This window comes from Nansenia antarctica (assembly GCF_963989245.1).
Source record: "Nansenia antarctica genome assembly, chromosome: 13".
Lineage (NCBI taxonomy): Eukaryota > Metazoa > Chordata > Actinopteri > Argentiniformes > Microstomatidae > Nansenia > Nansenia antarctica.
Genome location: NC_137683.1, coordinates 12,247,863 through 12,262,142, shown reverse-complemented (window position 1 = coordinate 12,262,142; position 14,280 = coordinate 12,247,863). Strand labels below are relative to the sequence as shown.

The 14,280-nt window shown below is 44.1% G+C and overlaps 1 protein-coding gene across 2 annotated transcripts in view; it reads right to left on the bottom strand.

Annotated features, from left to right (window-relative positions):
• Nucleotides 1-14,123, bottom strand: part of rsu1 (Ras suppressor protein 1) — a 35,684-nt gene extending 21,561 nt beyond the window's left edge. Inside the window, exons 1-7 of one of the 2 annotated variants that reach the window (XM_080543753.1) lie at nt 13,732-14,123; nt 11,837-11,948; nt 11,303-11,353; nt 6,509-6,629; nt 3,273-3,391; nt 2,099-2,181; nt 1,416-1,530 (exon numbers count right to left, since the gene is read on the bottom strand). In XM_080543753.1, coding sequence (XP_080399879.1) covers nt 1,416-1,530; nt 2,099-2,181; nt 3,273-3,391; nt 6,509-6,629; nt 11,303-11,353; nt 11,837-11,948; nt 13,732-13,749 — 619 coding nt within the window. In that variant the 5' untranslated portion in view covers nt 13,750-14,123. Of the gene's footprint in view, nt 1-1,415; nt 1,531-2,098; nt 2,182-3,272; nt 3,392-6,508; nt 6,630-11,302; nt 11,354-11,836; nt 11,949-12,130; nt 12,339-13,731 lie in introns of those variants that run through there. The other variant, XM_080543754.1, reaches the window with a different exon arrangement.
• Between the last annotated feature and the right edge of the window lie 157 nt (nt 14,124-14,280).

Sequence of the window (14,280 nt, the reverse complement as noted above, 5' to 3'; positions counted from 1 at the left end):
ACCTGTACCGAAAATGGTGGAAAATGTTGGTTTTGAATACGTGTACTGTTACACCCCTAGTGTGCATACGTACGTTGAGTGGATGGGGGGGGGGGGGAGTAACAGGCTGTCGGAGAGAGGTATGACCCCTAGTGACCTCTATGGGGGTTTGTGCAAGTCTGTGAAGCCTTCAGTCTGGTATAAGTGATGTGCTCTCTCCTCTCCTCTCCTGCCAGGCTAACACCCCAGCTAGCCAAGGTTCTGGTCATCACTTACAGAGCCCTTCATGGTCAGGCACCTGCATACATCTGTGACCTGCTGCATCCTTACAGCCCCAGTAGGCCTCTCAGGTCCTCTGACCAGGATTTGTCGCTTGTCCCCCGTGCCAGATTAAAAACCAAGGGTGATCGAGCATTCCAAAACCGTGGGTGCCAAGCTTTGGACTGCTCTTCCCTTGGATCTTAGATCAGCGGTCTCGGTCGAGGCTTTTAAAAAACAGCTAAAGACTGTCCTGTATAGACAGGCTTTTGGCTAACCCCAAAAGCCTGTCTTTCTGTGTCCTGTTGATATTGTTGTACACTTGTTGTACACTTGTTGTTTGTTACTTGCTCTTATTTTCACTTGTTTGCTTATTTTAACCTGCTATAACTTTTGCTCTTGTATTATGATCTTATATATGTAAAGCACTTTGTGACCCCTGGTCTGGGATAGGTGCTGTAGAAATACATTTTACTTACTTACTACTTTTTTTTACTTACTAGCCAACAGTGAGAGTGTGTGAGAGTGTGTGAGAGTGTGTGAGAGTGTGTGAGAGTGTGTGAGAGTGTGTGAGAGTGTGTGAGCGTGTGTGAGAGTGTGTGAGAGTGTGTGAGAGTGTGTGAGTGTGTGTGAAAGTGTGTGAGAGTGTGTGAGAGTGTGTGAGAGTGTGTGAGAGTGTGTGAGCGTGTGTGAGAGTGTGTGAGAGTGTGTGAGAGTGTGTGAGTGTGTGTGAAAGTGTGTGAGAGTGTGTGAGAGTGTGTGAGAGTGTGTGAGAGTGTGTGAGAGTGTGTGAGAGTGTGTGAGACTGTGTGAGAGTGTGTGAGAGTGTGTGAGTGTGTGTGAGAGTGTGTGAGTGTGTGTGAAAGTGTGTGAGAGTGTGTGAGAGTGTGTGAGAGTGTGTGAGAGTGTGTGAGAGTGTGTGAGACTGTGTGAGAGTGTGTGAGAGTGTGTGAGAGTGTGTGAGAGTGTGTGAGTGTGTGTGAAAGTGTGTGAGAGTGTGTGAGAGTGTGTGAGAGTGTGTGAGAGTGTGTGAGAGTGTGTGAGAGTGTGTGAGACTGTGTGAGAGTGTGTGAGAGTGTGTGAGCGTGTGTGAGAGTGTGTGAGAGTGTGTGAGAGTGTGTGAGAGTGTGTGAGAGTGTGTGAGAGTGTGTGAGAGTGTGTGAGAGTGTGGTAATTACCCAGTTCAGGGGGCAGCACCGTGAGTCTGTTGCCCTGGATGTGGAGCTCCTTCAGCTGGGCCAGATCTCCGATCTCTTTAGGCAGAGATATCAGGTCGTTATCCCTCAGACTGAGCTGTAGGAGGGACGCGGGGAGATTGACATATTGTGACGTTAGAATTATAAGGTTCTATCTCCATTTTTGTCAAAATTTAGTTTTTTACATAATCTGATCCATTAGGTGTTTATTAATGCCTATGTGGTGTTATTTTTAAAATGTTGACATTTTTGAGTTAGTAATTCATAAAATACAAAGGTTCCATCTCACAAAACATAATGGAACGTAAAAACTTGACACTCAATATCTCTGAACTACCCTAAGCGGAGATAGAACCTTATAATTCTAAGCTCACGATTATACCGTACACAAACACACACGTACATACTGTATACATAACACCACATAGCATTCACCGAGGGAGCTTTTGTCATGTAATGACATAAGTCCCCCATATAATTTACTCCTACAGGGGGATATCATATCACCATATTCATGCCAGTTCACTACCTGTCAAACTGCTTCAATACATGGGCCAAAGAAATCTACCAAAAAATCATAATATAAAAGGGAATCCACAGAACACACAAAAGGAAGGGAGAGAAAGACATCGTTTTTTCAATGATATTTGAGATAAATGACTCACTATCTGCAGCTTGGCCAGCTTGCTAATGTCTGGAGGCAGGATCTCAAAGTCGTTGTCGCTGAGATAGAGTGCACGCAGCGTGGCTGGAAGTTACAAAGGGGGGGAGGCGGGGAGGGGGGGAGAGTGACATCTGTTGAGGGAGTGTATCCATGTCTGTGTCACAGGAGGTTGCATGTGGGGGTTTGCCTGTGTGCATGCGCTGGACTTGCAGTTCTACCCAGGCCGAAGCATGATCAATAAAAGCAGTCATGGCTGATTAATAACGCCTCGCCAGGGCGGGTTACCAGCTGACACACACACACACACACACACACACACTATAGAGATTTATTGCCGCATGTCAAGCAGGGGGAGGGGGGGGAGTGGGATGTCTTCATAACCAAAACACACATTGACACATTTGCTGACAATGACGCGCACACGCACACGCACACGCACACGCACACGCACACGCACACACACACACACACACACACACATAGGTTGAAGACCTGGATATCAGCAGGGTTACATAGGAAGCATACAATGCCCAAAATAGCCCCATGTACACCACCCCCCCCCCCCCCCCCCCGCCCCCGCCCCCCCGTACACTTGATTGTCTTTAATCATATGCCGCTCGTTCATTAATCAGATCCATTTTTCATCTGGACAGAGAATCAGTAGAATCAGTAGTGACACGGCGGTGTGGCGTGTCAGAGGGGCCGCCTCTGATAGATGAGGAACACTAGAACAGAGCTGATTGCTGTTAGAAAAAGTGCTTTCATTATGTCATCATCAGTATTAAAAATAACAGACTATTAGCTGTACAAGCACAGCGCCTGGGAGAGAGAGAGAGAACGAGAGAATGAGAGAGAGAGAGAATGAGAGAGAGAGAGAGAATGAGAGAGAGAGAATGAGAGAATGAGAGAGAGAGAGACAGAGAGCGAATGAGAGAGAGAGAGACAGAGAGCGAATGAGAGAGAGAGAGACAGAGAGAGAGAGAATAAGAGAATGAGAGAATGAAAGAGAGAGAATGAGAGAATGAGAGAGAGAGAGAGAGAGAATGTCAATTAGGAGAACAGGGAGGAGAATAGAGGAGAGTTGATTGGGATGATGAGGAAGAGGAGGAGGAGTGTGTGTGTGTGTGTGTGTGTGTGTGTGCCCGTGTGTGTGCATGTGAGAGAGAGAGACTCACTGAGGTAGAAGAAGTTTCCAGGCAGTGAGGACTCGTTCAGGTTGTTGTAGGTCAGATCCAGAACCTCCAACGCAGGCAGGGACCCAAAGCCACGAGGGAGCGCGCTCATCCTGTTCATACTGGAGACACACACACACACACACACACACACACGCACACACACGCACACACACGCACACACACACACACACACACACAGACAAATACCAAACAAACAGAACAAAGCACCTTGTGAAAACCCAATCTTTCATTACGGTTTGCATCATGTACAGTAAGATCTACACAGCCTTGTGCGATGTTGTTTCAACCATTGATACCACACGTGAGCTTAGAATTATACAGTTCTATCTCCGTTTAGGGCAGTTCAGAGATATTGAGCGTCAAAGTTTTTACATTCCATTATGTTTTGTGAGATGGAACCTTTGTATTTTATGAATTCCTAACTCAAAAATGTCAACATTTTAGAAAATAACACCACACAGGCATTAATAAACACCTAATGGATCAGATGATGTAAAACAAAAACTCGATTTTGACATAAAATTGAGATAGAACCTTATAATTCTAACGTCACGCACAGGAGTAACCAAGAATTCACTAGTACGCCACATAGGCAGTTTGCCCTATGGAAAGTCTATTAAGGGGTTTTATAGGGTGGGCTGGGGGGAGCCAATCAAGGTGTGTCAGAGAGAATCAGAGCTCAGGTCCTGATTGACACCATCCACTTAAGCCTCTCTCTGCCTAGTCTATACGTCCTCGGGAATTTCCATTATCCGTTCCGATACCCTCGCCATGCAAACAACGAGAGAGCGTTTCAAAGACACACTGTGTTTTTCTCAGGACGGATTTAAAAAGCGAAAACAAATTGATTCGGCGACGGCGAGTGTTTGCGAGGCAATTAGGGTCAGCTGACGGATTGTTTTGACAAATGAGATCAGGTACGCAACATGCGAGCGCACACACACACACACAAACGTACACACACACGAGCACGCACACACACACACACACAAACACACACACACACACAAACACACAGGACGTGGAGAAGAGGGACACAGGGTTCTGAATACAACTCTGCGGCTTATGTTTCCCAGATTATGGTTGGGAAATGGTGCGTCTGACAGCCAATCAATAGCAAACACAGAATGTCAGAGACGGCGGCGGGAGATTGTTACATAGTTCCGTAATCCCGCGTGACATTGGGACCCGATCCCTTATCTTTCCATCTCTCTCTATTTCTGAGGACCCCCCCCCCCCCCCCCAACCCCAACCCCTTCAACAATTCGAGGCTCAAACTGTGACTGCTAACTGCTAATTCCACCCCTGGGCTGTGACTGAAGTTGTACTGAAGAGGGGGTGAGAAGGGGGGAACAATGGGAAAACAAACATGTCCTGTTTCTCTGTTCAGTGTTCACAGCGGGGGGAAACACACACGATACCAAGCCAAATTATGAAGTCTCCCATGGCCTTGGCAGGAAGGAACACTCCCCCAAATAGGCTTAAACAAGTGACATGCATTATACGGGCCACTCACTCACTGAAGACAATGGGAGTCTAGAAACAAGGGACACGTCTAGCGCCCCTGGGTAGGTACACAGTACACACACTCCCAATATTCACCAGCAAGTGTATTACCAGTCTGGGATGGGTACATCCATTTTTATCCGAACCCCAAAATAATAGCTTGTTTTACAACTAAACAAACGTGTCGGCTATAGCATCAAAACAATGGGAAAGCTATCAGATGAATGGATGGCCAGGCTTTGCATCCGTAGCTCTGTCTAGGAATTTGGGAGTGTGTGACGTTAGAATTATAAGGTTCTATCTCCATTTTTGCCAAAATGTAGTTTTTTACATAATCTGATCCATTGTTTGCTATCCAATTGATCCGTGTTTATTAATGTGGTGTTATTTTAAAAATGTTGACATTTTCTTGTTAGTAATTAATAAAATACAAAGGTTCCATCTCACAAAACATAATGGAATGTAAAAACTTTGAAGCTCAATATCTCTGAACTACCCTAAACGGAGATAGAACCTTATAATTCTAAGGTCACGAGTGGTTACATTTCTCCAGCCCCACCCCTCAGCTGTTTACCCGAAAATGAGGCGCAGGGAACCACATTGACATTGTCGTTGTTTGAATCCCAGATTGCCCCTTTAACTAGGTCACAATGAGCCATGCCCGCTTAGACATGCATCATGAGGGGTCACAGTGATGAGGAACTCTTATGTCCATTTCCATCTGATCAACGGTGCCACTCGTTATTGTTAGGTGTTAAGTATGACATCAAATAGTTCAATTCTTGAACAAGCGGGTGTACATTCCTATTCTAACACTGATTGGCCAGAGGTGTTCGGTTCATTGCATTCCCCGTTGGGGCCGTATATACTGAAAAATGTATGCACTAACTACAATGTTAGTCCCTTGGGATAAAAGCGTTAGCTAAATGTCATATACTATTATTATTCTAATTGCACTGGGCTAAATGTGTGGCTGCTGGTTAGTGGCGACTCTCTCCACTACAGTGACCGGTCCAAGCTATTAGCAGAGGCTTTGTAGAGCTTAATCGATCTTAAAAGTGATTATATATAGAAGAAATCGCTTTATTAGGAATAGCCCCTTGAGATATGCTATCTCGTTTTCAAGGGGGTCCTAGGCAACAACAAGACAATTAGACGACACATTTAACAAAACAAACAAAACTAAAAAAAACTAACATTTGTGATTCCTGTCACAAATGCACGAAAATAACAGGATCCCTGACAACTTTTCTGCATAGAGACTCTGATCACCTGAGGGTGGGAGGGGGGGGGGCTTGCAAATAAACAGGTTGTAAATGAACAGTCTTCCTCTGCTTTCTGAGAGAGGGGGGGGGGCATTGTGAGCATGGCATTGATCAGAAAAAAACTATGAGAAACGATGGCTCTCGATACGCACGCACACATGTACGTATGCACACATGTCGTGAGCTTAGAATTATACGGTTCTATCTCCATTTAGGGTAGTTCAGAGATATTGAGCTTCAAAGTTTTTACATTCCATTATGTTTTGTGAGATGGAACCTTTGTATTGTATGAATTACTAACTAGTAATAACACCACACAGGCATTAATAAACACCTAATGGATCAGATTATGTAAAAAAACTAAATTTGGACAAAAATGGAGATAGAACCTCATAATTCTAACGTCACGATGTACGTATGCACACACGAGACAGAGACACCCACCCCAGGTTGAGGTGCTTGAGCTTCTGCAGGCTGCTAATCTGCGTGGGCAGCTCCTCGATCTGGTTGTTGAAGACGTTGAGCACCTCCAGATTCTTTAAGTCTGCAACGTTGGGAGGCACAGCTGGAAGACAGACCCAGAAAGAGAGAGAGAGAGAGAGAGAGAGAGAGAGAGAGAGAGAGAGACAGGAGAAAGAACAAAAGACACATTAACATTTTTCACATCGCTACCTTCTCATCCCTGTTGAAGCACACGTCTCTTTCTTCAACATGCATATTGTTTCATCACTATACTCCGTTAACAAAAGCACCACAGAGTCCAACCACGGCAACAGCTGTAGTAGTAAGCAATAGCTGAGGTCACATCAGGGTGATAAAGCTTAGCTTAACGAGCTAATTATCGGCCAGGGTGCTAACGCTCTTTGATGGCTTAATCTGTGGCTCTCCTGGCCAGGGCCATAGGTTTGACATTTTAACGACGGAGAGACGTTTAGCATAACAGATCTGTTTCTTTCACCAACCTCCGCCCCTGCCACCGCCCCCTCACCTGCTCACCTCCCTCCCCCGCCTCCCTCCCTCCCCCGCCTCCTTCCCCCCCAGCGAGTCAATTTTTGAGAGGTGGACAGAGATCGATGGCGGGATAACGAGACGAGGTTTCTATCCGATTAGAGGTCTGATCAATGAGAGCGATGGTTAGGGAGGGGAGGATGGAGGGAAGGAGGGATGAGGGAGCCGGGGGGACGGAGGGGTAGAGAGATGGAAGAGGGAGAGGGGGGGGTGTGTGTACACAAACAGGCCAGGTGTACATGACACAAACGGCTCCGGGGAGATCAGTATGGCCGAGCGTGCCCCCGCGCATACCAATGCCGTCTCACAGGGACGTTTCGGAGAGGGTCTTTCAGGTGTGTGTGTATTGAGAGGGTTTAATCGTGACATTGGGTTTGTCTAACGCGAGTTGTGAAACTTTGAACAAACAACGGTTCATATTGTCTGAATGAAGGCGGATCCACTTCGTCCAGCTAGGTCCATATATATTCGGACTCAGGCAGAATTGTTGCTATTTTAGATGTTAACCAAAACATAATAAATACTCAATTTGCAATTATATAATGAATAAAGTGCAGACTCTCAGCTTGAATTTGAGGGTGTTCACAACCAAATTGGAGGAAGGGTTTAGGAATTACAGCTCTTTAATATGTAGCTCCCTCTTTTTCAAGGAACCAAACGTAATTGGACAATTGACTCAAAAGCTGCTTCAAGGACAGGTGTGGGCTATTCCTTTGTTCTTTATTTATCGATTAATCAGGTAGAAGGTCTGAGTTGATTCCAAATGTGACATCTGCATTTGGAAGCTGTTGCTGTGAACGCGGTCAAATGAGCTCTCAATGCAAGTGAAACAGGTCATCCTGCAAAACCCCATCAGAGAGATAGAATTCTGAAGTGTTTAGGGATATACTGTCTGCTCAGATTCAGCCAAATTCAGCAAAGTTGATTGGACGGCACTTCACAGTACAGATGGACAATGACCCAAGCATACTGCGAAAGCAACCCAGGAGGCAACAACACAGGAGGAATAGAAGTGGAATATTCTGCAATGGCCGAGTCAATCACCTGATCTCAACCCGATCAAGCATGCATTTCACTTGCTGAAGACAAAACTAAAGGCAGAAAGACCCACGAACAAACAACAACAACTGAAGACAGCTGCAGTAAAGGCCTGACAAAGCATCACAAAGGAGGAAACCCAGCATGGGTTCCAGACTTCAGGCAGTAATTTCTAGGATTCAAGGATTCTACAGAATATTAAGAATTTGCATTTTAATGAGCATTTTATTTATGATTAGGCTATTTTATCATTTTATTTATGATTATTTGTCCAAATACATTTGAGCCCCTGAAAATAGGGGACTGTACATGGATGCAATTCCTAAACGTCTCATATGATCTTTTGGTTCAACCCCTTAAATTAAAGCTGAAAGTCTGCACCTCAATCACATCTCCATTGTTTCATTTAACATCCATTGTGGTGGGGTACAGAGCCAAAATTATGGAAATTGTGCCACTGTCCAAATATTTCCAGATCTTACTGTATGTCCTATCTGGAGAGACAATTTCATCATCATTACATCAGTAGTGACTGTTAAACGGCCTCCCCACTCATTACAAAACTAATTCACAATCGTAAAGGAGATGATTCAATGTATGAATGATGAACATATAACGGTACGAGGTAAACATATCACGAGAAAACACAACAACCCTCAACAGCCTTCCCTGGTTTGTACGATGTTCTCAGTCATGCCTGGATGCTTTAGTGATTCCTCTGTCTATGGAGTGATTTATCCAGGATCAGAACATGTAGAATCTACAGTGCAATATTGATATTCATATACTGTTTTAATCCACAAGAAATAGTGTTGGCATTTAGAAAGGGGGGGGGGGTGTATGCGTGCGTGTGTGAAGAAACACTGGGTTCAAGTGTAACTAGACCCTATGACACTTCAGTCGTTAATGGTCAGATAGATTGATGGTAATGGTCCAGAACCATGTAAGGACTGGGTGGCAGGGAAAGGGTCTCAACCTTTCCTAACCAGCTTTCTCTTTTTCTCTATCTCTCTCCATCCCACACTCTCTCTCTCTCTCTCTCTCTCTCTCTCTCTCTCTCTCTCTCTCTCTCTCTCTCTCTCTCTCTCTCTCTCTCTCTCTCTCTCTCTCTCTCTCTCTCTCTCTCTCTCTCTCTCTCTCTCTCTCTCTCTCTCTCTCTCTCTCTCTCTCTCTCTCTCTCTCTCTCTCTCTCTCTCTCTCTCTCTCTCTCTCTCTCTCTCTCTCTCTCCGTAAGGCAGCCTGCTCTCCCTGTTAGCTAGCTCCCTCCCTCCCTCTTTCGCCTCTCTAATGAAAGACCTTTCAAATGTCACTGTTATTCCTGACTGCCCTGACAAGTTCAAAAAGATGCACACCCTCTTTTATATCTGGGAGATAGATCGTATATCTTCAAAGCAGGTAAGGAGAGGAGTCATAAGTCATAAACCACCTCACATACAAAACAATGTTTACACCCCCCCCCCCCCACACACACATCTCTAGTATGATTATGAGGCTAACCCTGAGACGTACCTGATCCACCTGCAGGAAAATGGCCATGGATGATAATGACGCTAATTAGCTAATCCCAAAGTCTTTGATCTTGAGTCTTAAAATAGCATTGAGACAGAAATGTGTAATCTAATAGTGTGAGATCTTCATGGGGATTAGGGAACAGGGCAGTGGAGATAGCAGGCTGAGAGGTAAACACAGAAGCAAAGCACCGTCATCGACACAATCAGATGTGAACTTGTAGTCGAGTACCTGCAGCATCGATACCAACTCAACCTGGTTAAAGACCAAAGCAGACGTGGTCCATTCGTATTCAGTTCAATCCATAGTGAGCCGGGGCGGCTGTGGCGCAGGAGGTAGAGCCGCCGTCTAATGATCACAAGGTTCGCAGATCAGCGGTTCGAGCCCCGGCTGGCCACATGTCGGAGTGTCCCTGGGCAAGACACTGAACCCCAAAAATTGCTCCCAGTGAGCGGGCCAGCGCCTTGCATGGCAGCTTGCCGCCATTGGTGTGTGAATGAATGGGTGAATGAGAGGCAGCTTTGGAGCAGCAACAAAGGCGCTACATAAGTGCAGTCCATTTACCATTACCATTTACTGAAAAATGCTCGAATAAAAATGCAGGTTATACTGCTTAACAGATGATTGGTTTCCCTCCTCATGATGACTCTGTCATATCTTACCACTCTGAGCACTGACTTACAGTCTGTGCTAATTACTATGTCTACTGGTTGTGTGTGAACTGTTGCTCCTAGCTCTGGCCCCACAGAATCGAAGCAGAAAGCACAAGCAGTGGTGGCATGCTATCTCATAAACAGCGCCTTTACAAACACAGAGAACTAAAGGGGTCTGTTAAAAAAGACTTTGTTCAAACAGATCTTGCTTCTGAAGCGGGCTGAACCAGAACAGGTAATTGTCTCTCCAGTGTTTTCAGTATGAAGGGGCCTCTTCCTTTGATCAGCCAGGTTAGGAGAAGTGTGCACTCTAGTGGTAACAAGCAGTATAGCTATGGAATATCGTGCAGACAAGGAGGTATACACAGCTGTGTTTAGGTGATGAGTAGTCAGGCTAAGTCAGACTCTCCATGAGATTCTGGGTCCCGAGATAAAGTGAGTAAGGTTGCCTGAGAGCTATATTGAGTGTTAACTCAAGGGAACACGTGAGCTTAGAACTATAAGGTTCTATCTCCGTTTAGGGTAGTTCAGAGATATTGAGCATCAACGTTTTTACATTCCATTATGTTTTGTGAGATGGAACCTTTGTATTTTATGAATTACTAACTCAAAAATGTCAACATTTTAAAAATAACACCACACAGGCATTAATAAACACCTAATGGATCAGATTATGTAAAAAACAAAATTTTGACAAAAACGGAGATAGAACCTTATAATTCTAACGTCACGAACAGCTAGCCTTTAGCTCTAAAGACAACCAATAACATAGAGTTGATACCCAATCGGGTAGTACACATAACCAACGTGGACAGTTTAATGTCCTGGGGGGTATTCCATCAACATTGCTAAAGGAAAATCTAGGCTTATTTTGATAAATCTCACAAGAAAAAAAAGCCTGGATTTACCTTTAGCGAAGGATGTACCCCCCCGATCGAGCTCCTTGTTATCCTCTTTCTGCCAACATGTTAGGATTGACTCGAGGTTCTCAGAAGAAAGGAATAGCTGTAGTATACAACGGATGACTTACTTGTGAGCTTGTTGTGACTCAGAACCAGCTGGGTGATGTTGGATAGTGTGACTGCAAAGCAAAGTCAAACATTCAACATCTCATTCACCATCTTTCAACATCTTGATTCTATTTACAATTCAGAGATTAGGGTTTTAGCATGTGATGAGTAAGTAAGTGAAGAAAACGGAAATCCACATTGTGGAGTAAGTTCTCATTCCGTCCTCTAGAGTAGACCGTTCTAGGCGATTAATAAATCTACATGATAGATGCATGTATGCGGAAATAAGCAGATCATGACCAAAACAAACATCAGCCTCATGTTTACCCTAAGCATTACCATAAGCATCTGACTGTAACAATCGGTGTCATACAATGAATAAATCGGGGATCAGTCTAGACACTCTGAGCAGTTGATCTTGGCAGTGCATCTGCAGATCAAATGATGATGTCATCTTATTCTCCGATAATGACCAAAAAATTATGCACATTGTGGACATCAAATAAATGAATGTTGATGTTTGTGAGATCAAAGTAAATAGTAGGGTTACTTACAAAGCGCTGGGATGTCCAACATGTTAGAGACCCCCCTGTCACACATGTCCACCTCGGGGATATTCTTCTCCCGACTCTCCTCCACGATCTTCTTCAAAGACTTGGACATTTTCTACAATGTAACAATGTAACCACAAGATCGTTTAGATCGCCGCAGATGTTACATTGAAACAACCAGTTGAATTAACAGACGGATACTTTTGTGACCAGGAAAAGTTGCTTTGATAGCGGATACGCGACATGTGTCCATTGTAATCAGTTCGATCGTGTGTTGTAAGGATCGACAAGGCTTACCTTTTCGGACTGGAATGATTTTAGTGTACACTTCTTGATGTGAAAGACAGTATTATTTATTATTTCCGAGAGAGAGCTGTAAATGCACACACCCAACCGGAAGTGAATGTGTGTGTCTATACGATTCTCAGCCTTCCATAAAAGGGCACTTCCTACATCCGAACGTGTCCCAAAAACGCTACCAGCAGAGTCCCGTTTTTCATCCAATCATTTTTCACCATCCTTCAGAAAAAAGGGAAAGTGAACATGGATATCCAATCAGATTTTCGGTTTTCTCTGAAGCGTTTGCTTTGTTGTCTTTTTTTCGGCCAATAGCGTACGAGCGTGTTGCAACAGAAATATGCTCCGCAGTGAAACAATATTATTATGTCCCGATGCTTTCAGTGACTCATTTGACAGATTGTATCTGATTTCAAAGATATAACTTCTGAGAAATGAAATGAAAAGCAACAATACAGTTCACTGTAGCAGATTCCGTAGTTGAACGCTTGTTCTGACAAATAATAACTAGTTTGCCCATCATTCGTTTCATTAAATATTTCTGAGACTGGATACTTTAATATTTTCTCCCAACTCACATAACAATGCACACACACATTTCGTGACGTTAGAATTATAAGGTTCTATCTTCATTTTTGTCAAAATGTAGTTACATAATCTGATCCATTAGGTGTTTATTAATGCCTGTGTGGTGTTATTTTGAAAATGTTGACATTATTGAGTTAGTTATTAATAAAATGAGGTTCCATCTCACAAAACATAATGGAATGTAAAATACTTTGACGCTCAATATCTCTGAACTACCCTAAACGGAGATAGAACCTTATCATTCTAAACTCACGACTTGTTCAACAGTAATCCTTTGAATACAAACAACACCACTGCTACTACAGATCTCCCAATTATAATGAACTATTTCCAAGGCTATTGTATATTTTCCCCTCATAATGTCAGGAAAGTGAAATGGCATTTAGCAGACGCCTTATTACAAAGCGACTTACAATCAATACATTTGAATACTAAGCATGTCATCATCAGTCCACCATTCGTAGCAGGAAGAGTAATCTAGCGCAGGCCCGGGGCCACTGATAGAAGGAAAAACCTTCTCCTATCACCTTCTTCTAAAACTTTTTTTTTTTTTAATTATTATTATTATTACACTGGAGAAACAGAGAAACAGTACAAGGGGGGCAAACGAAGTTTTTAGGGACACAGTAGAGGGGAAAGCGGGTGTCTTTAGGAGACGTAGTGCTGAGGGGCAGAAGATGTCTCAGGAGGAGCAGTTCCCAGACACCTTCCCTGTAATCGCACTATTGTATGATTGACAGTTAAACTCTGTTGTTGTGTAAAAGAATGAGTTTAGGCAAGGTATGCCCAAATATAACTAGGCCTATAGTGCTGAAATGCTATTATTCATTATTTCCTGAAAGTTAACTCCCTGATCATAAGTACACATTCACAATATTTGAGTCGCTTTGGAATAAGGCGTCTGCTAAATGCCAAAAATGTAAATGTAAAATGTGTCATCCAGTTCCCTCCACAGCCCTTCACAGATGCTCTCTGTGTGCCCTGCAGCCCCAGCCAAGCCCACCTCTGCTTACCTTCCGTGGGAGACACATTCTCTGGCCGGCCTCCTAGTATCCACACAGAACCACTCTGCAACCTGAGCTTCCTCCTCCTCGTCCTCCTCTGTCTCCAGCATAGAATATCCAGCCAGGCGTAGACAGGAGGTAAACCTTAGAGGAGTCCCCTTCCTGAGTTCAACTCCCTCCGGGGGCTAGGCTAGGCTTGGCTGGGCCCAGGCCTGACAATTCCCTATACAAAGTACCTGTCTTGTGTTTCTCACTCCTTCACTACCCTTTCTCTTTCTCTTCACAAACTCTCTCAATTTCTCTGTACCCCTTGTTCTTCAGGGTGGTCTGGTCATTTCTACAAGAGAGCAGCGAAAACAGTGGGTTCTATATTTAGGCTGATTATATTCGGCGTGAGAGGCAACAGATGCTGGCAGCAGGAGTGAACTTTGCCTTGCTGTGGGGAAACCTAGAATTCAGGGTCCAGTTTCTATTTGCACTGTGAAATATTTCACTCTACCCCCTTCTTCGCCCAAAAAAGAAAGAGAAGAGATAAAAACGTTGTCTGTGTGTGTGTGT